This window comes from Bos indicus x Bos taurus, chromosome 2, assembly GCF_003369695.1.
Source record: "Bos indicus x Bos taurus breed Angus x Brahman F1 hybrid chromosome 2, Bos_hybrid_MaternalHap_v2.0, whole genome shotgun sequence".
In the NCBI taxonomy this organism is placed as follows: Eukaryota; Metazoa; Chordata; class Mammalia; order Artiodactyla; family Bovidae; genus Bos; species Bos indicus x Bos taurus.
Window position 1 is genome coordinate 84,270,006 of NC_040077.1, and position 26,545 is coordinate 84,296,550.

The 26,545-nt window shown below is 38.2% G+C and overlaps 1 protein-coding gene across 1 annotated transcript in view; it reads right to left on the bottom strand.

Moving 5' to 3' along the window:
* Positions 1–26,545, bottom strand: part of DNAH7 (dynein axonemal heavy chain 7) — a 273,330-nt gene that overhangs the window by 3,358 nt on the left and 243,427 nt on the right. The window contains exons 58-64 of the mRNA XM_027563310.1: positions 26,250–26,411; positions 16,722–16,907; positions 14,441–14,578; positions 9,790–10,020; positions 6,569–6,721; positions 4,605–4,782; positions 894–997 (exon numbers count right to left, since the gene is read on the bottom strand). Of these exons, the coding sequence (XP_027419111.1) occupies positions 894–997; positions 4,605–4,782; positions 6,569–6,721; positions 9,790–10,020; positions 14,441–14,578; positions 16,722–16,907; positions 26,250–26,411 (1,152 nt within the window). The remainder of the gene's footprint in view (positions 1–893; positions 998–4,604; positions 4,783–6,568; positions 6,722–9,789; positions 10,021–14,440; positions 14,579–16,721; positions 16,908–26,249; positions 26,412–26,545) is intronic.

The window sequence follows — 26,545 nt, forward strand, 5'->3', positions numbered from 1 at the left end:
TGGATGGCATCACTGACTTGATGGACGTGAGTCTGAGTGAGCTCCGGGAGTTGGTGATGGACAGGGAGGCCTGGCGTGCTGCAATTCATGGGGTCGCAAAGAGTCGGACACGACTGAGCGACTGATCTGATCTGATCTTTTAATCTGCAAGTTTCACATTTTTAGGTCAGTGTATATGTAAGAGAAATCATAAACCTATGTGTGGATGTGGACACATGTATACAGTCAGTCCTCATTACTCCTGGATTCCATATTTGCAAATTTGCCTGTCACTAAAATTTAGTCCTAATCCTAATATCGATATTCTGTGCTTTCATGTTCATTCGTAAGCATGCCAGAGCAGCAAAAACTAAGTCACCAGCAAGCATGTTCCCAACTGAAGTTGAACCTGGTGACATTCTGCCACCTTGTTTCAACTCTTGCAACTATAATATAAACAAGTATCCTTTCGATGCTAAGCTTTTTGCATTTTGTTTTTCGGTTGGTAATTGTTCTGTTTAAAAAGGCCCCTAAGTGTAGGGCTGAGGTGCTATCTATGTTCCTCATACAAGAAGGTTGCGATATGCCTTATAAATACTGTTTAGGAATGAGTTATAGTCCATGAGTTCAATGTTAATGAATCAACAGTATATATTAAATAAGGTATCTTTAAACAAAAGCACAAAATAAAGTTATATATTGATCAGTTAACAAAAATGTGGCCACCTGATTTTTGCTTAGGTGTTTCTGCCTAGGTTTTTTGCAAAAACCTTATATTTTGCCTAGGAGTTCGGTATTCACTAATGTTGGTAGCAAGTTTATAAAACATAACTACTGTAAAAAGAGTTGACTGCATATGTGTATGTACGTGTATAAAATAGCCCCCCACATATATATCATTAGAAAATACTAACCACAGGCACTGTATCATAAAGAATTTTGGGATGTGATTCTGCAAGTTTCTTGATCTTTCTATTCCAGGAAGCTCCGTCCAGAAATAGTCCGTGAATGAAAACACCTAAATATAAAAGAAGCAGGTTAATACAACACTTTGCATATACATACAGATTGAGATTGAGTTGTGAAGCTGAAATTCCTACAGGTGACTACTGTCCAAGTGACACTAGTTCAGCAAACGAAGATCTGCTCTAAAGTCAGTTTCTGAGTTTGTGTTAATATTCTTAAGAATAGCTATACTTTGCCTAGTAAAACTTGATGTGGGAGACAAAAAGAGGAAAGGAATTTTAAATTAGTTTACATGAAGTTCTCTGTTTGGGTAAACATTGGTTTCTATTTTAATTGACCAATGACTATAATGTCGAGTCCACAAAATCTACAGAAGTTCTTAATGTCATTGTAGGGACCCAGTGGCTTCTAGGCAGCATGGGAACAAAACACCCTTCTGCTGATGTCTTATGTCCTGAGAGTTAAATTTCTCCTCCCCTTTTAGAATCTTCTCACTCCAAGGCTGCACCTCAGTCTGTATGAGAATCCCAAAGGCAATGTCATACATGATCAACTGAAGAACAAAAATTAAGGAATCCATGAAACCTGGATCACATCCCTGGCTATCCACTTGTGTAAAGTTTCATGAATTGAATATGGGTATCTGCACACAAAAATATTCATTGTAATTTGTTGCACAGATATGAAGGGAGGCCTTGAAGAACTTAGGAAGACATAGGTGAAGAGTTCCTAATGTGAGGTGTGATCTTGAACAATTCATTTAACTCTATATCTGTTTTTTTATCCAGAGAACAATTGGAAGATATTTGTAAAATAATAACGCCCGGTGTGCTGCAGTCTATGGAGTCGCAAAGAGACAGACACAACTGAGCGACTGAACTGAACTGAATGTCTGTTTCTATCTTGTACAGATAGAATCAAATCAGCTCTCCTGACGAAAGCAGTTTGTGAAAATAGGATATGAAAATCCACTTGGGCAGTGCTGTCCAATAGGACTTTCTCCAGTGATGGAAATATTTTATATCTATGTTTTCCAATATGATTGGCTATTAAAACATAGAAAACATGGCTAGTGGGACCAAGAGATTTAAATTTAATTTTAGTTATAAATTTAAAAGGCCACATGTGGATAGCCCAGTGATGGATGTTGAGGGGAAGACTTACCCTCTGTTCTCTCTAGGTTTTAACTGACGGAAAGAATAGCTGGAATAAAAGGTCAATTTTATTTGCTGGTAAAGCACTCATCCAATAACTTCCCAAGAATAACTCTAGTAAAGCTGAATTGCAAAATGCATCTTGAGCCTGGAGCCAGGTCAGGGGTGGATCTGCCTGAGGGGGCCAGGGAGATCTGCAAGCACATCCTACATGCCCACATCTCCAGCCAGATCTTAGTCTGCAGGCCAGTCACAATAATAGATGGGAACAGAGAAAGTAGAGGAGATTGCAGTCAGGTCCCAGAGAGCTTTTAATACTCTGACCTTGCTGACTGGTAAGCACAGCCCAGTACATGTCTGGCTTTAACTAATGGGTGATCTATTTCTTACTTGGAAAAGAAAGATTATGTCAGAGGGAGTAAAGAGAAGAATTCATCTTAACCGCTTAAGAATAGCGGCAATGGGGATAAAAGTTCCCTCCAACCTAGCAACAATTTTATAAGAAATGTGATGGGGACAAATAAATTTTTGTGTCTCACGGGCCATATGGAAAACACAAAACAAAATGACAGGAGATACTAACTGGGTCCTGTTTTAACAGCCCTTCCTGGTCTGTGGGGCTTCCCTGATAGCTTTGTTGGTAAAGAATACACCTGCAATGCAGGAGACCCTTGTTCAATTCCTGGGTTGGGAAGATCCCCCAGAGAAGGGAAAGGCTACCCACTCCAGTATTCTGGCCTGGAGAATTCCATGGACTATATCGTCCTTGGGGTCACAAAGAGTTGGACATGACTGAGTGACGTTCACTTTCATGGTCTGTGAGTCACTTTGCTTCTGTGAGTTGTGGTCAGCACAGAGTGGAGGTGGCAGCACCCCCAGCCCTTGTTCACTCCTTCCTGCCCGCTTCTTGCTTTGTAGTGCTTTTCCCATTGATACCTGAACTACTGGGTGCTAGATTCAGTTAAGACAAATCTTAGGCAAACACATGTAGAATATATGATACTAAATCTAGATAGATTTACAATGGCATTGTGGCCACTTTAAAAGTCACTTTAAGAGTGAGTAGCTTTTTTCATGGCCCCAAAATACACAAGACCCCACAAAAGGCCCTGAATAGCCAGAGCAATGCTCCCTGACTCAAGACTGTATTACAAAGCTACAGTCGGCAAAACAGTATGGTACTGGCACAAAAACAGAAATACAGATCAGTGGAACAGGATAGAATGCCCAGAAATAAACCCATGCACCTATGGTCAATTAATCTACAACAAAGGAGGCAAGACTATACAGTGGAGAAAAGACAGTCTCTTCAATAAATAGTGTTGGGAAAAGGACTGCTACATGTTAAAAAAAAATGAATTAGAACACTAACACCATACACAAAAGTAGACTCTAAATGGATTACAGACATAATAATGAATACTAAAATACTCTTAGAAGAAAACATAGGTAGAATGTAGAAAACATTGGTAGAAAACATAGGTACTCGGACATAAATTGCAGCAATATCTTTTTTTGATTCATCTCTCAGAATAATGAAAACTAAAAATAGAGCTACCATATGATCCACAATCCCACTCCTGGGCATATATCTGGAGAAGAACATGGTTTAAAAGGATACATGCACTCCAGCGTCCACTTCAATACTGTTTACAATAGCCAAGACATGGAAGCAACCTAAAAGTTCACCGATACATCGATGAATAAAGAAGACATGGTACATGTACACAACCACTAAAAATGAAATAATGCCATTTACAACATGATGACCTGGAGTTGTCATACTAAGTGAAGTCAGAAAGACAAATACCGTATGATATCACTTATATGTGGAATCTAAAAATATGACAGTAATGAGTCTATCTATGAAACAGAAACAGACTCATAGAGAACAGACTTGTGATTGCCAAGGAGGAAGGAGTTGGGGAAGGGGTGGAATGGGAGTTTGGGGTTAGCAGATGTAAGCTATTATATATGGAAAGTATAAACAACAAAATCCTATTGCATAACACAGAAAGCTATATTCAGTATCCTATGATAAATCATAATGGAAAAGAATATAAAAGGATGTGTGTGTGTATATATATATATATATATTTATATATTTATAAAACATATGTATATATTATATATACATATAATATGTGTAACTGAATCATTTTGCTGTACATCAGAAATGAACAGAACATGGGAAATCAACTGTATATCAATTAAAACAACCAGCCATAAACAGATTATGGCTGATTATCCCATGTAATGTTAATTTGATGATTACTTTCTAGCCAACACATTTTTTTAGAAATAACTTCAGAATTACAAAGTGTAAAACTACAACAATGCAAGGGACATATACTCTTTATTCAGATTCATTTCATCCCCATTTTTTTCTTATTCTTGCTCTTTTGCTCATTCTGCCTTTTTAACAGCTGAGAAAATTAAGCAAGAAGGTGATGTTTTTGTTCAGTGTCAAGATATAAGCCAACTCATTCCACTGCTGCCACTTACCATCTTCTGGAGCATGCTTGTATTCTTTGTCTTCCATTACTTCATAGTCAAACCCAAGAAGATCAATGGGGATGGTGTGTTTCCTGGCATAGTTTTGCTGGGCACCAGTCAGGAAAGCTTGTGTGAAGAAGAAGCCAGAAAGCCAGAAGACTGGAGGAGGCCCGACCTCGTACCATTGCTGTGGTATCAAAGCACAAGTGTCCAGACGCTAGAGCCTTTCAACTTTGAATACAACGTTGCTTAATAAAATTTGCCCCAAACACTCCCCCTGTTATTTTCTAGTAAACTAATAAGCTAACACTTGGAGTAATAAAAAGCCATACTCTCAAAGTTTGAAAAACAGCCAGCATGTTCAGCATGTGTTCTGGTGTCAATTTCGTATCCATTGCACCAGCTTGTGCAGTGATATGAATGCATATACAAATGACTGTTTTATACATGCCCAGTGATTGTTTTGGGCTTCCCAGGCAGTGCTAGTGGTAAAGAATCCACCTGCTGATGCAGGAGATGTAAGAGACATAGGTTCGATTCCTGGGTCCAGAAGATCCCCTGGAGGAGGAAATGGCAACCCACCCCAGTATTCTTGCTGGGAGACTCCCATGGACAGAGGAGCCTGATGGGCTACAGTCCATTGGGTCACAGAGAGTCAGACATGACTGAGTGCAGCACAGTGATTCTTTCAGAAAAGTTCCCTACAATAGTGAGTGTCTAATATACATTGTTGCCTGCTAGATCATGTTTAGTTGAATAAAGGAAGATCTTCCTACAAGGTTTGATTAGATGATAATGTTTTTTCACTTTTTTCTTCTCTGGTTTATAGTACCCGGTAGAATATTCCTTTAGAAGTTTTCCCTTCTACTTCACTAAAATACAATGAATCTAATGTATGAAGACACTATATTGTACAACAAACTCCCAGAAGATACAGGGTAGTGAGAGCTTGAGATCTTTGTAAGTATCAAGATACCTGGGTAATTCTGTTCATATCATATAACAAGTAGTTGAGTATTGACTGACTCAGTGGTAAATTATAGAAGTCAGTCTGAAGAAGTGAATTTGAAGAACTTTCCCCTATAAGCATCCAAGGTAGAGTCTTCATTTTTCAAGAACAGTCTTAATTCTTTAGTACCAAGTCTAGTACTACAGAAGGCCTATATTATGGAAAGGGAGTTTAGTCAGTCCATCCCTGGAGAAATTTCCTCACAGGCAACTTTTGATGCATTATATATAGTACTTAGGAAATTAATACTTCTAACAAATAGAATTGTTAATAAGAACATAGTTAAGAACCAATATTGCCAGGTAATTAGGAGACAGGCTTCTGCCCACTCTACGTTTCCAAGACAATTGGCCCATTACTGACTTGGGCTGAAATAGCAATCTAGTGATTCCATGACCTGGAAGACTGCTGCACAAGGAAGAAATCATTTTCCTTACTAGTAGCTTGTCTGGCCTTGCAGGATGCTCCATTGTAGGGATCTCTTAAAGCTAAATAGTCAGTAGAAATATCAACACAGAGAGTCCCTTTTTCTCTTCAAATGTCATTGATTTGAATTTCTAATTTCACTGAACATGAACACCTCTCCTAAAGAAGCTTCCAGAGATTCTACTTCCAATATTTGTATTTTGACAATTTACTGCAACAGTTACATAAACTATATGTGATATTGAGTAGTGGTCATTTATGCTTGGGATACACATAAAAACTAGACAATAATGCTCATTATGGGCTTCTCTGGTGGTTCAGATGATAAAGAATCCACCTTCAATGCAGGAGACCCAGGTTTGATCCCTGAGTCGGGAAGATCCCCCAGGAACAGGAATGGCTACCCACTCTAGCATTCTTGCCTGGAGAATCCCATGGACAGAGGACCCTGGCAGACTACCGTACATGGGGTCGCAAATCCTAGTGAAGAAAATGAAATCAAAAGAAACCTAATGTATGAGCATTCGGACGAACTCACCTGCAAAAACTTTAGTCTTGCAAGGAAGTCATTCACATAGCTCCCAAGTGGTTTAAGGCTTGGGTATGATTTCCCCATCCACATTCCTGGGATCTTGACATTCAGAATACTGCTAACCACTTCCTCAAGATCTGTAGACATCACTACAAGCCCCTGAAACACATTTAACCATTGTTTGACATGACAGTATTCTAGCATTTGAATAATTTTATAATTAAACTTGTTTACAGTTATGATTAGTTAAGTATAGCAAAAAAAAAGGGAGAAAGAAAAGGTATTTTCTTTGACTCACAAGACATGGAATCTTTGAATTATTTCTTAGAAAAATATTAATTTTAATCTAATCAAATTTTAATGGAAAGTTTCTTTTATTGAAATATAAATAATACTGACATACAGTATTAGTTTTAGATGTATAACATAATGATTCAATATTTGTGTATATTGTGAATTGTTCACTACAATAAGCCTAGTTAACATTCATCATCATACATAGTTACATTTTTTTGTGTGATGAGAACTTTTAAGATCTACTCTCTTAACAACTTTCAAATACACAATACAGTATTATTGACTGTAGTCACTAAGCTGTACATTGTAACTCCAGGATATATTTTGTAACTGGAAGTTTGTACCTTTTGACTACCTTTACCCATTCGGCCCAGCTTGGAAGATCTTAATCAACACTTGGCTCCTCACTGCCTATTAAGTCACAGCCTAACTTTGACTTAGTTTATTTATCTATTAAATAGACAACTAACATACCTCTGTCCTGGCCTTCTTAAAAGGATAGTGATAACTATAAAATGAGCAAAATGATACAAAGTGCCTTGAAAGGTTGAATATCCTGGATTGCAACTGTGAAGTCTAATTGATTTTATCCCATTTTGAAATGTAAAATAGATCATTTTACTTCATTGCATAATGAAGACTTCCCTTTACCTTTACACTTTAGAATAAAATTGAAGATCCTAACAGATGGTAAAACTTTGAAGCCCTTGAAAATTCCTATGTGATCTTGCAACTGGGCCAGTTGCCATCATTTCTGTTTTCTCCATAGCTGACAGTATCATTCCAACTAACATATGGAGAAAATTTTAGAGTAAATTTAATGGATTAAACACCCACATTTCATTTTCCTCATTCTCCAAACCCTGAAACAACAGTAAAGGAATTTTTTTTTTCTCTTCTTTTTTTTTTTATTTTATTTTTAAACTTTACAAATTGTATTAGTTTTGCCAAATATCGAAATGAATCCACCACAGGTATACATGTGTTCCCCATCCTGAACCCTCCTCCCTCCTCCCTCCCCATACCATCCCTGTGGGCCGTCCCAGTGCACTAGCCCCAAGCATCCAGTATCGTGCTTCGAACCTGGACTGGCGACTCGTTTCATACATGATATTATACATGTTTCAATGCCATTCTCCCAAATCTTCCCACCCTCTCCCTCTCCAACAGAGTCCATAAGACTGTTCTATACATCAGTGTCTCTTTTGCTGTCTCGTACACAGGGTTATTGTTAGCATCTTTCTAAATTCCATATATATGCGTTAGTATACTGTATTGGTGTTTTTCTTTCTGGCTTACTTCACTCTGTATAATAGGCTCCTTCTTAAAAGCACAAGCCTAGGAACTTTCCTTGTGGTCTAGAGGTTAAGACTCCATGCTTCCACTGCAGGGGGCACAGGTTTGATCCCTGGTGGGAAACTAAGATCCTGTATGCTGTGTGGTATGGCCAAATCCACCCCCTGAAAACAAAAAATACTACACCTCCAAAAACCCCCCATAAGCCTACAGGTGCAGGAAGAAGCAAAACAATACTGGGAGCTAGAAAGCATGGGACTGTTGGTAGCTGACTTAGTTGTCAGGAGAAACTCGATCCTAAACTGGTAGAGGGCAAAGCTGAGAATCAACTAGGATATTCCAAATATTTGGAAGTGATGGCCTTAGCTAGGGAGGAGAAGAAGGTGGTGCTAAAATGAAGATTGTTGAGATCTGCCTTAAAAAACAGACTCCTGGGTCTTTCCCCACAAAACTACACATCACCTACTTTGAATGAAACCTGGAAAGGAAAATGAAGAAACCCTTGGAGGGGAAGAATGCCAGCCAGGCTTAGTTGGTGTCAGAATTCCCATACCCAAACTGGGATTTAAGTGAATCCATGTATATCAGCTGCCGAGCTCCCTCGGGCCTCTTTCCCCTTTTATCTCCTAGAATGTGGAAAGCCAGGCCTTCATTTTGCAGGAAGGAAATAGGGAGAACCAGGTTAAGGAGAAACACAAGATACCAAATACTTAGCTAAATAGCCCTGCCAGGTCATACCACAGCTGGCCAGATAGACTCCTCTTTCAACAATAACTCATATCCAACCACTCTCCTGCACCTCCACTGCTCCTACAAGAAACCAACTCAGCTGGAAGACCTCTATCTTATAATTGGCTTCTGCCTATGTTCTGGTTTCCCTACAATCCATTCCGCTGAGGTCAGAGCAATCTTTAAAAATACAAAACAGGTCATTTCACTTTATTGCTTAAATTCCTCTGAAGGCCTCCCTTTGCCTCTACACTGTAGAATAGAATTGAAGATCCCAACCTTGGCCGACAAGGCCATCGCGAGCCTGTGCTTTCCTCTCTCTGTTCTACCATCTCCCTTGTGCTCACTCCACTTGAGCCAAGCCAGCCTTCCCCACGGTACCCCTCGGCCATGCCAGGCTGCTGCTCTCAGGGCCTTCCTGCTGGCTCAACCCGCTGCCCAGACATTCCATGGCCTGCCCCTCCCATCAGGCCTCTCTTCAGAATGGCCTGACTCCAAATGACTGCGTTTCCCACCTCTCACCCTCCACATCCTTATCCCATTTTATTTTTTTCCATAGAATTTACCATTGACTGCAAGTTTATTTGTTAATTGTTTGTCTCCCTCACTAAGGTAAGCTCAGTGAGGGCAGAAGCTTTGTTTTTCTTACCTCTTAATGCTTTCTGCCTTCTGAGCATGTATCTCATCCAGCAAATGACTGCTTTATGTACCATACTCTATATTCACTTACCCACTTATTAACTGCCAGCCCCAGAATTCCATACACATTTTAAGGGCAGGGATTTTCTTTCTATCCCAGAACCAAGAAAGGTGCTTTCACAGAATCTGTGCCCAATACATGCTGGCTGAGTAAATCAATGATTTGTTTATTTCAATGAATTTTTTCTTGGTGGACTTGCCCTTACCTTGATTGCTTTCTGGATGTTAATGCACGAGTCTCTTATGGTCTGCAGCAACTTATTGAACCGTCCCATTTCTTGAACAAGCACTGTGTTCATGCTCTGAGTGTAAGTGGTTGGGTATCTCCTCATTGCAGACTCAACGTCAAAGTTGTTTGGAAGTTTACCCAAGATGTCACCAGCAACCTCATCCACCACTTCATCCGATGATTTTGCACCAGCATCTGCTGAACGAGACTGGGAAGAGTTCAAACTATGAATCAGAAATGCTCACAAAGGTCTAAGAATTGCTGGATGGGAAAATTCCTAAGGTAAATTTTGTAAGAATGAGTACTACTTTGTTATTTTAGCTATGATTCTTCTCCACATAAGATTTATTGACGTGATGGTAACAGGCATGGGAATGAAGCTTCAGGAGGAAAACAACTGTTAGAAGGTTATGTACAATGTTCAATGGCAAAAGGAGGTCTGGAGGAAGCACTATGCTCTCTAGGAATAGAGGGAAGGGCAGATGCTGTGGACAGAGGGAGCAAAAGCATTCACCATGGTGGGGTGGTCAAGTGATGATGGGCATCAAAGCCCAGAAAGAGGAAATCTGGTTTTGCTATGAGAAAGCTTGCCAAAAATATATTTGCTAATAATAACTCTGGTGCCTACCGGTTGCCAAAAGCAGAGATATAGCTTTCTCCTTGAACCCAAGAGGGCAAAGAAAATAAGCTCTAATCTTCCAAGCAGTTGGAAGAGTTATAGAGATAAAGCAGACTTTAGTAATTCACACTGTAAGCAAGGAAGCGGAATTTCATTTCAACTTTTATTTCTTATGTTTATAGTGGCACCATATAAATGAATCTATATTTTCTGAGAAAACCTTTTAAATCCTCAAAATAAATGTGTGTGTGTGTGTGTGTGTGTGTGTGTGTGTGCATGGAGAGAGAATACGCACTATTAGAATATAAATGAATGCATCTCATATTTTTTCAGCCCCAGGAAATTGTGTTTAGTTTTATTTCAGATTTTATATTTTCTAGTTTCTATATTGGATCTATGCCATACATATTGACAATAACTTCTACTTAAGTTTCTAGGAAGATTTTTAATGGTACCCTAACACCTTCCTATAAAAATGTGCAATAAAAAATTAAACATCAATAACTATTATAGAAATGCACATTAACAATACAAAGAGGTTTCATTCCATACTGGTCAGAATGATCCTCATCAAAAAATCTACAAACAAAAAATACTGGAGACAGAATGTGGAGAAAAGGGAATCCTGCCACAGTATTGGTGGAAATATAACTTGGTTCAGTACCATGGAGAACAATATGGAGGTTCCTTAAAAAACTAAAAACAGAGCTGCCGTGTGATCAGCAATCCCACTCCTGTTCATATATCCAGAGTAACAATAACCCTGTGTACGAGACAGCAAAAGAGACACTGATGTATAGATCAGTCTTATGGACTCTGTGGGAGAGGGAGAGGGTGGGGAGATTTGGGAGAATAGCAGTGAAACGTATAATATCATGTATGAAACGAGTCGCCAGTCCAGGCTCGATGCACGATACTGGATAATTGGGGCTGGTGCACTGGGACGATCCAGAGGGATGGTATGGGGAGGGAGGAGGGAGGAGGGTTCAGGATGGGGAACACAGGTATACCTGTGGCGGATTCATTTCGATATTTGGCAAAACGAATACAATATTGTAAAGTTTAAAAATAAAATAAAATTTTAAAAAAATTAAATGTTAGTATTAATTACAAGCTAGAAAAAAATGGGGGGGGGGACTATGCCAATATAGTAATCCTTTACCACAATCCTAAAGTACTAGGTTTACAACCAAATATATAAGACAAATTACAGATAACAAAGAAAGTAATGAATATTTGGTCAAAACTAGTGAAATACCTATTTCTGTTGCATTTGAAGAATGATATGCTGATTTCTATTTGTATTTTGATGTGCATACAATGTACTATAAACTCATTTAAAACATTTCTGTTTTCCAACAAGAGCTGCACCTCCACCAAACCCCCCAACCACCACCCCCCAAAATAAATCCTAGGCCTATAACCCTTCAAAAATGTAAGAAAAATATTTTAGTAACACACATTCCTATACTATTTCTCACACACCAAAATCACACAGTTGGGGAGATACGTTTTAAAAGTAATATCCAACTGATATTGAGAATTAAGAGCAAAAGGGTGTTATTTGTAATTATTTAACTTGGGTTCTTTTTTAATCGTCTTTTAAGAGTTTTCACAAATACCATTTGAAATCTTCTAACAGTTGTTTTCCTTTTATTAATCAAATAAAGATAAGTGGGATCCATTTTCAAGGAGACATCATGGAATTCAACCTTTCCATTTCTAGTTTAACAATATTTTAGGTTGAAACACTTTTCTTAGTCAAAAGCAAGTCAGGCAGTTCACCATAGGTAAGACAGCTCTGCAAAAGTAACATTCTCAACCTCACTAGCTCCTCTCACTTCAAAAGATATTTTATTTCAATACACAATATGAAGGTCCTGTCCTCATGACCTTGCTCTGCTGTTTGGTCTATCTTGTTGCCTCTGAACTGTGGTAAACTCAATGTAGAATCACTGAACTCCTGCCTACCCATTACATTAATTTGTATTTGACAATTTGATTTGGAGAATATTGAAAGACGTTGTTTAATCACATACTAAGAAAATACCCCAAGTGTATTTAAACTTGTTTGTTTGATTCTGAGTCATTTTCTGTTGGAATAAGACCACTGCTTTATGTATTCTGTAATATGGCACAGTCCGTCAAGTTTAAAAAAAGCCAAAGACTCTATAACTCTCCTGTTGTCAGACTATTGCATACTACATGCACGAATGTTGCTAAAGATCTACGTATTCTTGTCTGTATATGACTTCATGCTCGAGCAATAACTGATCTTAGTGGTATTAACATATAAAAGGGACATTAAAATATGGTCTTTGTCCTTTCTGCCTTATTAGCAGATGTTATTTTACAACAGACCAGAGCCAGAAGTTCCATGAACTCTTCATCAATGATAGCACACTATTTCATTCTCCTAATCTGGTTCTTCACCATTTGAGCCACCAGAGAAGTCTGGTTCTTGGACTTACCTGGTATCTCAGATGGTAAAAAGTCTGCCTGCAGTGCAGAAGACCCGGGTTCAATCCCTGGGTTGGGAAGATCCCCTGGAGAAGGCAATGGCAACCCACTCCAGTATTACTGTTGGAAAATCCCATGGACGGAGGAACCTGGGAGGCTACAGTCCATGGGGTTGCAAAGAGTCAGACACAACTGAGCGACTTCATTTTCTTTCTTTCAACCCGGTTTTTTAACTTTCTTTCTTTCTTTCATTCCAGTTCTTAGTTCCCCTAGCATCTCTGGTTATCTGCCTTTGAGGTTTATTCCATTTTTAGAATCTAGAAAGAGTATCGCACAGCTTAGAACACAGATTCTGGAGCCAAACTAGTGGGACTCAGACTATTTGGTTCAGAGTCCTGGCTTCAAATTGTACTAGCTGACCTTGAGTTAACTACTTAATCTTTCTGTGTCTGTCTTTTCGCTGCAAAATGGGAATAATTAGCACCTTACCTCACAGGACTGTCGTAAGCATTACACTGTTATGCATAAACCATTTAGAACAGTGCTCCCATACAAGAAGCACTATAAAATAATTAACCATTATTATTACTTTGAGATTCCATAAAAATAAAAAAAGATTAGCTTGAAATCAGTTAGGGGAATAATTTACTTGATGAATAATCATCCTTAACTTACTAAAATTTTGTGTAATCATTAAGGGAACTCACCATTTGGACTAATTTGCTTTCAGAACTAAAACAAACAAGCATATCTTCTAACAGAAAACAATACAAGAGAAGATCTCTTAACAGACAAGTAAGATTAAACATCTTTCATTCAAATGAACTAACCTGTGCCATGGCATGCTGAATCCTGGTGCCTTAAGAGGTCGTTTTCTGATGTGCCCCTACATTTATGCTCTCACTAATAGAGTTGCATGTCTCAGAGGCAATAGTTCTCCTAAATCTTTTAATTCATTTCATACTTACTATTATATTTTAAATATTATATAATCTGATAAAATATTGATGTGAAAAAAACTATGCAAACTAGGTTAAATGTTCTGGAACATTGATAAAGATAAGCCATTAAAAACATTGCATTAGTAAGAGACTAGAAAATTAAATAGGGAAAATTCTAGATTAATTCTGGCATCAAACTGCTTCCAGGCACCTTTGAAAGTCTTCTTCCACTTTAAGAAATTTATAAAGGACATATTATATGTTCTGGGGCATGATTCAAGCCAAGAGAGGCAAAATGGAATTCCTAGCAGCAGAATGATATCAAAGAATACTCAGAGATAATGCTACTCAAAGAACTGCTGGCAGCAGAATGATACTCAAATATGCTTTCCAAATCAAAAGCCTGATGAAAACAAAGCTCACACATTCATTTACTCTATGTTTAAACTTATTTTTAAGGTACGTTTTTTTTTTTTTCTCTTTTCCTGAAAATGGTTCTCCACTTGAACAGATGTAATTCTGTGCCTGGGCCTCTCCCGTGTGGGCTCATGCTGCTTGGGGACCATCCTTTCCAGCCTCAGAATCCAGCTGCTGCACAGATCACACACCTGTGTGAGAAGAATATTGTCGAACAGCAGTTGAGTTTCTGACTGATCTTTAGTGATATCAGCATTGGCATTCATCCCAAAGATTTCTGGAGCTGGGGTCAGAGGCAGTGTCTTTGTGTATTCAATGTAGCTGTTGTGCTGCAAAGATAAATAACAAGGAGCCAGGAGGTTAGAAATCAATTATCCTGTAGAACGTGCTCACTGAAAAGAGGTAATTTTCAGTACTCAGGTTATTGAGTGGATGAGCCTGTCAGACTGGACACTGAATGCTTTCATTTTCTTTCATCCAGGCCCAAAGCATTAAAAAAAAGCGGGGCAGGGGAAGATATGGATACATTTAGAAAGAGGAAAAAAAATGCCCCACTCAGTTGAAATGAATTTTTAAATGGAGAGAGGAATATCGTGGCTACTTCATTTAGAAATTTCTTCCACAGAAATCTTTCTGTGCTGCATTTGCTGATGACTGTTCTTAATTTACCACAGTAGTTTCTTTTTCAGCTTTACTCTGATTTTTCTATTTACTATTATGATAAATCCCCTTAATTCAGAAAAGTAAAAATTATCTGAGATTTTATCATGAGATAACCACCATTAATATAAATCTTTTATACTCATGCACACGTATTTTATATTTACATAAACTTCCAACAAGATTCCATGAGTGTTGAAAGTGTTCGTTGTTCAGTCGTGTCTGACTCTTTGAGACCCTATGGACTGTAGTTTGCCATGCTCCTCTGTCCATGGATTTCTGTAGGCCAGAATACTGGAGTGGGTGCCATTTCCTTCTCCAGGGGACCTTCCCAACCTAGGGATCCATACTTTTCTTTAGAGCACAGGAACTCTGCTCAATGCTATGTGGTTCCCTGGAGGGGAGGGGAGTTTGGAGGAGAGTGGATACATGTACATGTGTGACTGAGTCCCTTTACTGTCCACCTGAAACTATCACAACATTGTCAATCAGCCATACTCCAATATAAAATAAAAAGTTTAATAAAAAGATTTTTAAAAAAAAGATTCCATACTTCTCTTGATGCTCATATGCGCTTAGTCGCTCAGTCATGTCCAACTCTTTGCAACCCCGTGGACTGGAGCCTGCCATGCTACTCTGTCCAAGGGGATTCTCTATGCAAGAATACTGGAGTGGGTTGTCATGCCCTCCCCCAGGGGAACTTCCCAACCCAGGGATCGAACTCAGGTCTCCCTCATTGCGGGCGGATTCTTTACCATCTGAGCCACCAGGGAAGGTATGTATAATCAGGGAAGGATATGTATAATTATACACATTCATATATATACATATACAAATATATATACACATACACATACAGTGAGGTGGGGCAATTGGTCATTGATGATTTTTCAATATGGGGCTAATTACACAACCTGACTTTATCTTGCCATCTTCTTACTTTCCGATTCATCACTGGAAATCCTGTTACCATGACGCCCTGTGTTGACTTGCCCCACCCAATCTGTGACCTGGACTCTGGTACTGGTGTTTCTCTTCTCTCTCAGTGTCTGCCCTCAGCTAGAACTCTTCCAAGTGGATGTGGAGTCAAGGTATGCGCCTTTGTTGCCTGCGGCTATGTGTTTAACTTTCAATATGTGCCCTTTTGACTTCTGGGAATAAAATGAGAACCAATTTAATTATACTGGCAGTCCCCAGAAGTCTACTTGTGATAATCTGAAGGCAAATGCATCTGTTAGACAGGACTGGAAAAAATAGGAGCCGACAACCTTGGTCTTGTGAAGCAGATGTGATGCTCTGTCCCTTTCTACCTTTGGGATCTTGGGCAAGTCATTTAAGTTTAGTGAACTTACTTTCTTACTTGTAAAAGAGAAGGAATAATAGCATCAATGTTAATTTGATGCTCTAATGAGATAATTACATGTAACTGCTTTGTAAATAATTAAGCATGATCTACATATTAACTATTACGGTTAATACTATTTTGTAACTCCCTTCTCATGTGTATTTCCATTTTAATTGGGGCCAATGTCTTTTGACCCAAAGGACTGAATTCACAGTAAGAATTTCAGGTCACCGAGGAAGACATCCTTGGGTGAGGAACGTTTCTGATAGTCCTCACATTACAGCAAACAGGAAGCCACTAACTCCATCTTTGCATAGGGTTTGCTCTGTCCCTGTAAGATTGAAGGTCACACAATAGTTAACCAAAAAAAAAAAAAAAGGCCACTGGAAAAAAATTCACCATTTTCTGTATCAGAGGAATTTCATGCTTTACGGCTTTCAGTTTTCTTGAAGAGCATATGTACTTACATCCCCAGAAGGAGGCGCAAAATAGATGCCACTGGAGTCGAATTTATAGTGCGGATTCTGAACTAATTCCGGGTTGAAGAATTTGTTTAGGATGCTGCGCAGAGTGCGCCGGTCCCAGTCGTCAGTCACGCGGCCGCCGTAATTGCACTCGCCGGTCATGTAGCGTAGGGCGTCGTAGGGCAGTTCCTATAGGAGAGCTCGAGTTGCTCAACCAGGCAAGACTTAGCAGTCCCACATCATACAAAACAGTGTTTCTTGTTTGCTCATGTTATTAAACAGTTTACAAAACATTTGCATCACCACAGTTTCCCTTTATATGTTCACTTCCCAGCTAATTTGCTGTGATTTTCCCCAGGGTCTTTCTCTTTTTGTGGTCTGTCATTTTCAATCCGTCAGTACAAAGAAAAGAAATCCTCTATAACTTGTGATAAAGTGAAGTCGCTCAGTCGTGTCCGACTCTTTGCGACCCCACGGACTGTAGCCTACCAGGTTCCACCATCCATGGGATTTTCCAGGCAAGAGTACTGGACTGGGGTGCCATTTCCTTCTCCAGGAGATCTTCCGGACGAGGGATTGAATTCGGGTCTCCTACGTGGTAGGCTTGTAGGCAGACGCTTTACCGTCTGAGCCACCAGGGAAGATTCGTAACTTGTGAACTCACCTACTATTCGACCAGCATTAGTGGACCACCTACTATGTGCCTGATGCAAAATAAATTAGAACATAATCCCATCCTTGAAAATCCAGCACTGCTAAGTGACGTTCAAAACCAATCAAATCTGAGATAATCAGTTTTAATTTCCTCCACCACCTTTTTATACCTGTATATATTGATATTTTGGCAACTGGAATCATACTGTATGTACAATTTTGCATATAATTTTTCACCAAATCTCATTATATATTTTACTGTTCCTTAAAATAGTATATGAAAATATTATCTTAATGAAGTGAAGTGAAGTCGCTCAGTAGTGTCCAACTCTTTGCGACCCCATGGACTGTAGCCTACCAGGCTCCTCCATCCATGGGATTCTCCAGGCAAGAATACTGGAGTGGGTTGCCATTTCCTTCTCCAGAGGATCTTCCTGACCCAGGGATCGAACCCAGGTCTCCCGCATTGCAGGCAGACGCTTTAACCTCTGAGCCACTGGGAAGTACTATCTTAATAATCATATTCTAACATTAAAGACTTTAGTGGCTCCTAATTTTCTACTTTGTTAACTTATGTTTCACTAAATATACATTTCTTAAATTTTCTAATGATTCTTTAGTCTAGATTCCTAAAAAGGAAATTACAACATCAATGGAAAGGAATTTATAAAAAGCAATTGATTAATGTTATCAAACTACTTTCCTGAAAGACTAGTGTAGCAAGCTTAGCAAGTGTAGTTGCTAAAACAGTTCTAAAATCTTTGATAATTTGATTGCCCAAAGATAATACTATGTTCATTTGCATTTTCTAAAATACTAATAAAATTTACGATCTTTTAATTTCTAATAACATTTGTTCTCCTATGAAGTAGCCTCCTATCCATTTTTTCAATTAAAGTTTAAATAGTTTTATTTTATTTGTATAAACTCTTCTATAAATTGACCATCAAATTTGTAGAGATATTTTTCCCTGTTACTTTGCTTTCTTATTGTATTCACTAATATACATAATTTCTAAATGTTTATGAATGCAAATAAACTGATTTTTCACATTGCAATTTTATTTAGCTTAACCATAAATACTTACATGTGTTGTGCTTAGTTGCTCAGTCATGTCCAACTCTTTGTGCCCCCAGGCTTCTCTGTCCATGGGGATTTCCGGGCAAGAATACTGGAGTGGGTTGCCATGCCCTCCTCCAAGGGATCTTCCTGACAGAGGTCTCCTGCATTGCAGGCAGATTCTTTACCAGATGAGCTAACAGGGAAGCCTAAATACTTACATACCCACCAGAAATATAAAGAATTCTCTCTCACTGCTCACAATAAAACTGTTATCATTTAGATAAAATGATAATTAAGCAATAAAATTGTTTTTAATTTTTAAATTAATTTTTGAGATATAATTGACATATAACATATTTGTTTCAGGTATGCCACATAATGATTTGGTATTTGTATGTACTGTGACATGGTAACAACAAGCTCATTTAACATTCATCATCACAGTTACAAAAATTTTTTTGTGTTGAGAACTTTTAAGATCTGTTTTCTTTAGCCACTTTCAAATATGCAGTATAGTTTAACAATAGTCACCATACTGTACGCTACATATCTTAATTTTATTTTTGATACTGACATTTGAGAAATATTTATTTGCCACTTGTATTTCTTATTGTTAAATAATCCACTTTTTTCTTTTGTTTTCCTCACATAAATGAGTATCTTTGTTCTTATTATTAAAAGTTCTATAAAGATATAGAATCAGTTTGTTATACAAATTTTAGATATTTTCTCCAAGTCGTCTTGTCTTTTGTTTTTATGATGTTTAATTGTTTATGGCTTTTTATTATAGCGATGTTTTTAAATGTTTGCTACTAAAATATAGAAAATTTTTACTTTAGGATATTTTCCTATCGCTTTTTTTTGTTGTTGTTCTACACATCTTCCTGCAGTTATCTGCTAAAGGTTTAAGTGTATACATCGTACATCCCAGTGATCCACTTTGAGGAATCCTTTCAACAGAAAAAAATAGCTTTTGGAAAGAATAGGTGGTACTAATTACACAGGAAGAATTTACTGAATTCAGGGTTGGGAATTTTGAGACTAGTTCTCTGGTAGAACTGGAAGGGAAGGTAGTGAATTTAGGAGAACACCTCAGGACCAAGACCTGGTCGAGAAACAAGCAGAACCAGGAGGGAGAAGCCGGCATGGTGATGAGGGGAGTTTGCAGATGCAGGCAGTGCTTGGGTTTGCCTTGCTGATAGGTCATAAAACTATGGTAAAAAAAAAAAAAAAAAAACTCCTGCACAAATTAAATAGTTAGTATGTGAGGATGAGTTGGCCCCTGGGAGTGCTTTGTGAGGCAGACATAAAATGATATCTGGAGAGGGAAGAATTTGATTTACGTATAAAGGGTTAAACCTGCCAACATTCCCCTGAGAACTGATGGGTAAACTGGTGTTTATCTCAGCTGCTTCATCACAACAGGGCCAATCAATCAAACCCAGGAATGTGTTCTCTTAGAGGCCCAGGTCCATCATCTGGGGTTGTAGAAATAGCAGCTCTATGCTGGGACTGCTTCCCTGCTTCATTGTAAAAAGAGGGTTGAGACCATGGACTGGGAGAGAGTGTAGAATCAGGCAATGAGTATGCAAGGTTATATTAATATATGAAGTTACTCATTTTAACTCTGCTTATTATTGAATAGTGGAGGGCTTCCCTCATAGCTCAGTTGGTAAAGAATCTTTCTGCAATACAGAAGACCCAGGTTCAATTCCTAGGTTGGGAAGATCCCCTGGAGAAGGAAATGGCAACCCACTCCAATATTCTTGCCTGGAGAATCCCATGGACTGAGGAGCCTGGCGGGCTACTGCTCATGGGGTCACAAGAGTCAGACACGACTTAGCGACTAAACCATCACCACCATTACTGAATAGTAAGAAATAAAAAGGAAATAAAATCCTGATAGTCAAAAAGGAGAAGCTGTGTATGCAGCCATTGAGACAAAGATCTCTACTATGATTGTCCACAACATATGTGAGTAAGAACAGCAAGCTGAAAATGATATGCAAATACGATTATGTTTTCGAGGAAAATTTGTGCATATACTATACATATGTATATATGTTAACTATTTGTGCACAAGAAGTCTGGACAGGGCTTACTGTGAAACTGGTTGCTTTGGGGTGAAGTTAGGGTGACAGTGAGGGGTGGGACTTTTATTCACACACAGTCACACACACACAATGACATACACACACCTCTGGGAATTACCCATCAGCCAGGTACATTATATATACCTACTTGCATTTTCTTCTTTTATAATTTTTCCTATTCACTTAAAAAAATTAATATATATATATATAAAGAATTCATACAGCTCAATAACAAAACCCAAATGATCTGATTAAAGGATGGGCAGAGGATCTGAATAGATATTTTTCCAAAGAAGACATACAGGTGGCCAACAGGCACATGGAAAGATACTCAGCATCACTAATCACCAGGAAAATGCAAATCAAAATCACAATGAGATGTTCTTTCACATCGGTCAGAATGGTTATTATCAAAAGACAAGAAATAATACATATGTTGGTGGGAATGTAAATTGGTGCAGCCATTGTGGAAAACAGTATGGAGGTTCCTCAAAAAATGTTTTGAAATAGAACCACCATATGACTCAGCAATTCCACTTCTGGGCATTTATTCCAAGAAAATGAAAGCACTAATTTGAAAGGCTATATACACCCCTATGTCTATTGCAGCATTATGTAAATAGCCAAGACATGGAAGCAATGTAAGTGTTCATTGATGGATGAATGGGTAAAGGAGATGTGGACTAGATGTGAATACACAATGGAATACTACTCAGCCATAAAAAGAATGCAGTCTTGCCATTTGTGACAAAATGAATGGGTCTTGAGGGTATTAAGTGAAATAAGTGAGATGAGACAAATACTGTATGATTTCACTTAAATGTAGAATCTTAAAAAAAATGAACAAAACAAAACTTACAGATACAGAGAATAGATGGATGACTACCATGGGGCAAGGGGTTGCAGGGAAGGCAAAATGAGTAAAAAAGACTAAGACACACATTCCAGTTATAATTCAGGGGATCTAAGTACGGCACCGTGACATTAGTAATATCATATTACAAATTTGATAGTTGCTAAGAAAGTAAATCTTAAAAGTTTCCATCACAAGAAAAATTTTTTTTTAGTTCTATGGTGACAGATAACCAGAAGTATTGTGGCAGTCATTTTGCAATATATACAAATGTTGAATCATGTTGTATACCTGAAACTAATAGAATGTTGTGGGTAAATTGCACTTCAATACAAAGAACAAAATTTTGATTGCTGAAGAAGAATTACATTAGATTCAATATCAAAGGGAACTGTGAATCACATTCCTCAAAAAAAAAAAAAATCTCTGTATCTCTTGGTGGGTTATATGAGATGAGTGCATAGCAGTTTTGTCCGGTTTGTTCTATGATTACTCTGTTGGAGGAATGGGAAGTGCTGCTCAATTGTCATTTAACAGCAGGAATCCGGTCAGTCAGTCCTGTATGTCAGTGAGAGAGTCCCTGTAGCATTTGCTATGACAGACAATCCCTGATATTCCTTATTTACTCAGCGTGCTCTCTCCCCTTTTCTTCTGGCTGCTCTGTCTGCACTTTCCATTTCTCCTGTCCTCTCTCCTACTACTGACACTGGATGCTCACCAGCAGTCAGGCTTTAGTTCATTTTTACTCTACCCGGCCTTTCTTTTAAATCTCAGGTGTTCTCAGGCTTCTCCCTACACATTAACAACTTACAGCTTTCTATTTGTGCTTTCTTTTCCTGGGCTTTATATCTATATGCCAAAAGCCTATCAAATATCATGGTTATCAACCTAGATATCTCAGATGTATAAAACGTACAAGACTAAATTATTTATCCACTCAACCATCCCCATTTCACTAACCCATCTACTATACAACTATTAATTCCTGGTACTATTTCCTGTCTGGATAAATAAGTGGATGGACCACCAACTGAGACCTAAAACATGACATTAAGAGACTTCTTCCTATCCCTTTACCATTTAATATCTAGGTCATTTCAATCCTTGTCCCTACATATCTATTATATCTCTTCCACATTTCCCATCCTAGTCCAAATGATTTAGTTTAAACTCTCAGCATCTCTTGCATGGGTTATTGTGATGGTCTTCTGTATTAGTTCCCTAGGTCTCCCAATAGATGGCTTAAAACAAGAGAAATTCATTGCCTGATAGTGCTGGAGGCTAAAAGTTTGAAATCAAGGTGTTGGCAGGGCCACACTCCCTCCAAAACTTCTAAGAGGATCCTTTCTTGCCTCTTCCAGCTTCTGTAGCCCCAGGTGTTCCTTAGTTTGTCACTGCATAATTCTAATCTCTGCCTCTGGGTACGCAAATGTCCCGCTATGAATCATATACACACACACACATATACATAATACACACACAATATTTTAAAATTTCATATTACTAATTATCTTTCATGCCCACGTTCATTCTCAAAGTGTTAACAGTTTTTTGACAATAGTTTATTTGGTCACTCTAGCTTTTTAAACTTCTGAACACAAACAAGGAGGTAAGAACTCACTGGATGTGATCAGGGAAGGTTTATTTACGATATCAGTCATATTCTATTAAGGATCCACCCTACTCCAGTATGACCTCATCTTAGCTTACTTGATAATATCTGCAACAACTCCATTCCTAAATAAGCTCACAGTCCGAGGTACCATGGATTACAACTTCAACATATCTTTTGGCATAGGGGACACAATTCAACTCACATCACCCAAAACTAGCCTGTCATCTAAGTCCACTCTGTTGCTGCAGTGTCCTTCTAAAACGCAAATGCTCTCCTAAGAGGAGACCAATAACAATATAATAATTCCCAATCAGTTAGCATGGCATACAAGGATGCTCCAAATCACTTCAGTTCAGTTCAGTCGCTCAGCCGTGTCCGACTCTCTGTGACCCCGTGAATCGCAGCACGCCAGGCCTCCCTGTCCATCACCAACTCCCAGAGTTCACCCAAACTCACGTCCATCGAGTCAGTGATGCCATCCAGCCATCTCATCCTCTGTCGTCCCCTTCTCCTCCTGCCCCCAGTCCTTCCCAGCATCAGAGTCTTTTCCAATGAGTCAACTCTTCGCATGAGGTGGCCAAAGTACTGGAGTTTCAGCTTTAGCATCATTCCTTCCAAAGAACACCTAGGGCTGATCTCCTTCAGAATGGACTGGTTGGATCTCCTTGCAGTCCAAGGGACTCTCAAGAGTCTTCTCCAACACCACAGTTCAAAAGCATCAATTCTTCAGAGCTCAGCTTTCTACACAGTCCAACTCTCACATCCATACATGACTACTGGAAAAACCATAGCCTTGACTAGACGGACCTTTGTTGGCAAGTAATGTCTCTGCTTTTGAATATGCTATTTAGGTTGGTCATAACTTTCCTTCCAAGGAGTAAGCGTCTTTTAATTTCATGGCTGCAATCACCATCTGCAGTGATTTTGGAGCCCCCCAAAATAAAGTCTGACACTGTTTCCACTGTTTTCCCATCTATTTCCCATGAAGTGATGAGACCAGATGCCGTGATCTTAGTTTTCTGAATGTTGAGCTTTAAGCCAACTTTTTCACTCTCCTCTTTCACTTTCATCAAGAGGCTTTTTAGTTCCTCTTCACTTTCTGCCATAAGGGTGGTGTCATCTGCATATCTGAGGTTATTGATATTTCTCCTGGCTATCTTGATTCCAGCTTGTGCTTCTTCCAGCCCAGCGTTTCTCATGATGTGCTCTACATATAAGTTAAATAAGCAGGGTGACAATATACAGCCTTGACATACTCCTTTTCCTATTTGGAACCAGTCTGTTGTTCCATGTCCAGTTGTAACTGTTGCAAATCACTTATCCTTCACCAAACCTTTTCACCTATTTGTACTTTTTTAAACCTTTTTATTGCTGCTTCTTTATATCATCTACCTGAAAACCTTCTATTCATTGACTCCTAAGCAACTCCTCGTCTCTGGAACCTTCCCTGATCACATCCATTGAGTTGTTTACCTCCTTGTTTGTGTTCAGATGCTTAAAAAGCTAGGGTGACCAAATAAACTATTGTCAAAAAATTTTAACACTTTGAGAATGAACGTGGGCACTAAAGATGATTAGTAATATGGAATTTAAAAGTAGTGTGTGTGTGAGTAAATCTGTTTTCATACTGGCAGACCTGTAAGTGGTTCTATTCAAACACTGCTTTTAAAATTATAAAGAAACTGAAGACAACCATTATAAAATTTCTGCTTCATATGGTCTCATAGATTTTTCATTTTTAAAGTAAAACTGTCTATAATGTTTTTCAAAGTTTCATTTTATGGTTACTTAATTTTAAATTGTTGACACTTTTAATTGACTCCACTATAGGTTTATAATATTTTAAATTAGAATATACTCTACAGATTTTTGAACAAATTGCTAAAGGAGCTCCTCGTTCTTTCTGTTTGTATTGAAAACTCTATTTTACCTCAGATACTTCCACATGCACTATATCATTATACTTTTTGCCTCCATTCTTAGTATAATTTTAAAATAAATATTATTATAAGAAAGAAGTTCATCAAACCTATGCTTCTTTTGAATGCTTCACCAAATTTTAATGCTGCAAAATCAAAGGCCTTCTCAACTTATTTCATTTTAGTATAGAATACAAATTTGTCCACAGAAACACAGAAGACCAGATAAAATGTTCATTTTAGTTTAGATATGTTATTTGAACTCTTGTTATTTATCTTGCTCGATTTTTCCTTTGCTTTATAGAAAAAGAATTCAGTGACTTCCTGTTCATAAACCTTTTTTAAAAAATAATCACAATTCACTAAAAGTTTCAAAAACTAAAGTTTTTTTTGATACACTTTTGATTGATTTAAAGATTTCCAGATAATTCTGAACAAAAGTCGTGTAAGACACTTAGACTGACTTACCAAAACAGTTTTTTTTTTTAAATTCAAACATTAAAATCCAACTGATAAGTTGCAAAGAGAGAAAAAGCGTGTGTGCACATGCCTGTGACAGAGAGAGAACAAGAGAGACAGACAGAGAGAAGAGACAGAGCAGGGAGAGCAAGGGGGCAAAATGTGGTTGATATGACAACATGACACTGTGGGCTTCTTCCCAGGATCTATACCTCACGTTAACACCACTGGCTTAAGTAGTTTGTCTGATCTGGGACAAATGGCCCAAACCCTAGAAATAGTATTATGACATTTCCCTCAAAATAAAGCCATGAACAGAGGGAAATCAGTCTTTTTTTTTTTTCCATTTTGGAGACTGGCTGATGTATGGTCTTCCCAAACCCTTTACAAAATACGTACAGTATTTTCAAATTGCCATAGGTGTTTATGTATCAAAATAAATGATAAAATACAGATTGTTAATAGATAAACTGACATCCTAACTACTTACTAGGGCATTTATAATATCCTATTACAACAAAATCCTATTTAAAGAAACTTTGGGAAACTATCCTGCTATTCATTATTTTCCCCCTCATGGAAAAATCCTCTCGTTTATTTGTTTAAACAAAAATAAACTGCACAGGAACAATTTTAAATTCCAAAGAGACAACAACTTTGTTTTAAGGCTGCAGTAGCTGATACAGCTTCTCATTGCTACCTAGGTACCACCTCCTCTGTGGACCACTGCGATACATTCAGAACCCTGTTAGCTAATGCATATCTTGCTATTCATTCTATAAAAGGAGAAATTAATCAGACGTCCCTGCTCACTGTACAAACACTCTGTGATAAAGTGCACAACAGGTAATGTCCTTGCTGTAACTGTTATAGTACCTCATACTGATTCAGGAACATGTGCAGCTGCTGTACGCTGATTCTGAGATCAGTCTCGTTGAACTCATAAGGAATATTCCACCCCAGGGGGCCAAACTTCCGTCTCTCTTGTACCAAAGCATGAAAGAAACAGAGGCCATATAGCAGTTTCTTGAATTCCTCCTGTAATGAGAAGAAATGGTATAGCATCATTCTTTCTTCCCCAACATTGCATTATGCTTATCATACTTTAAAATCAAAGTAATTACTTTTGCTTATAAATACATCCATGTCAAAGTGAAACTAAAACAGAATTA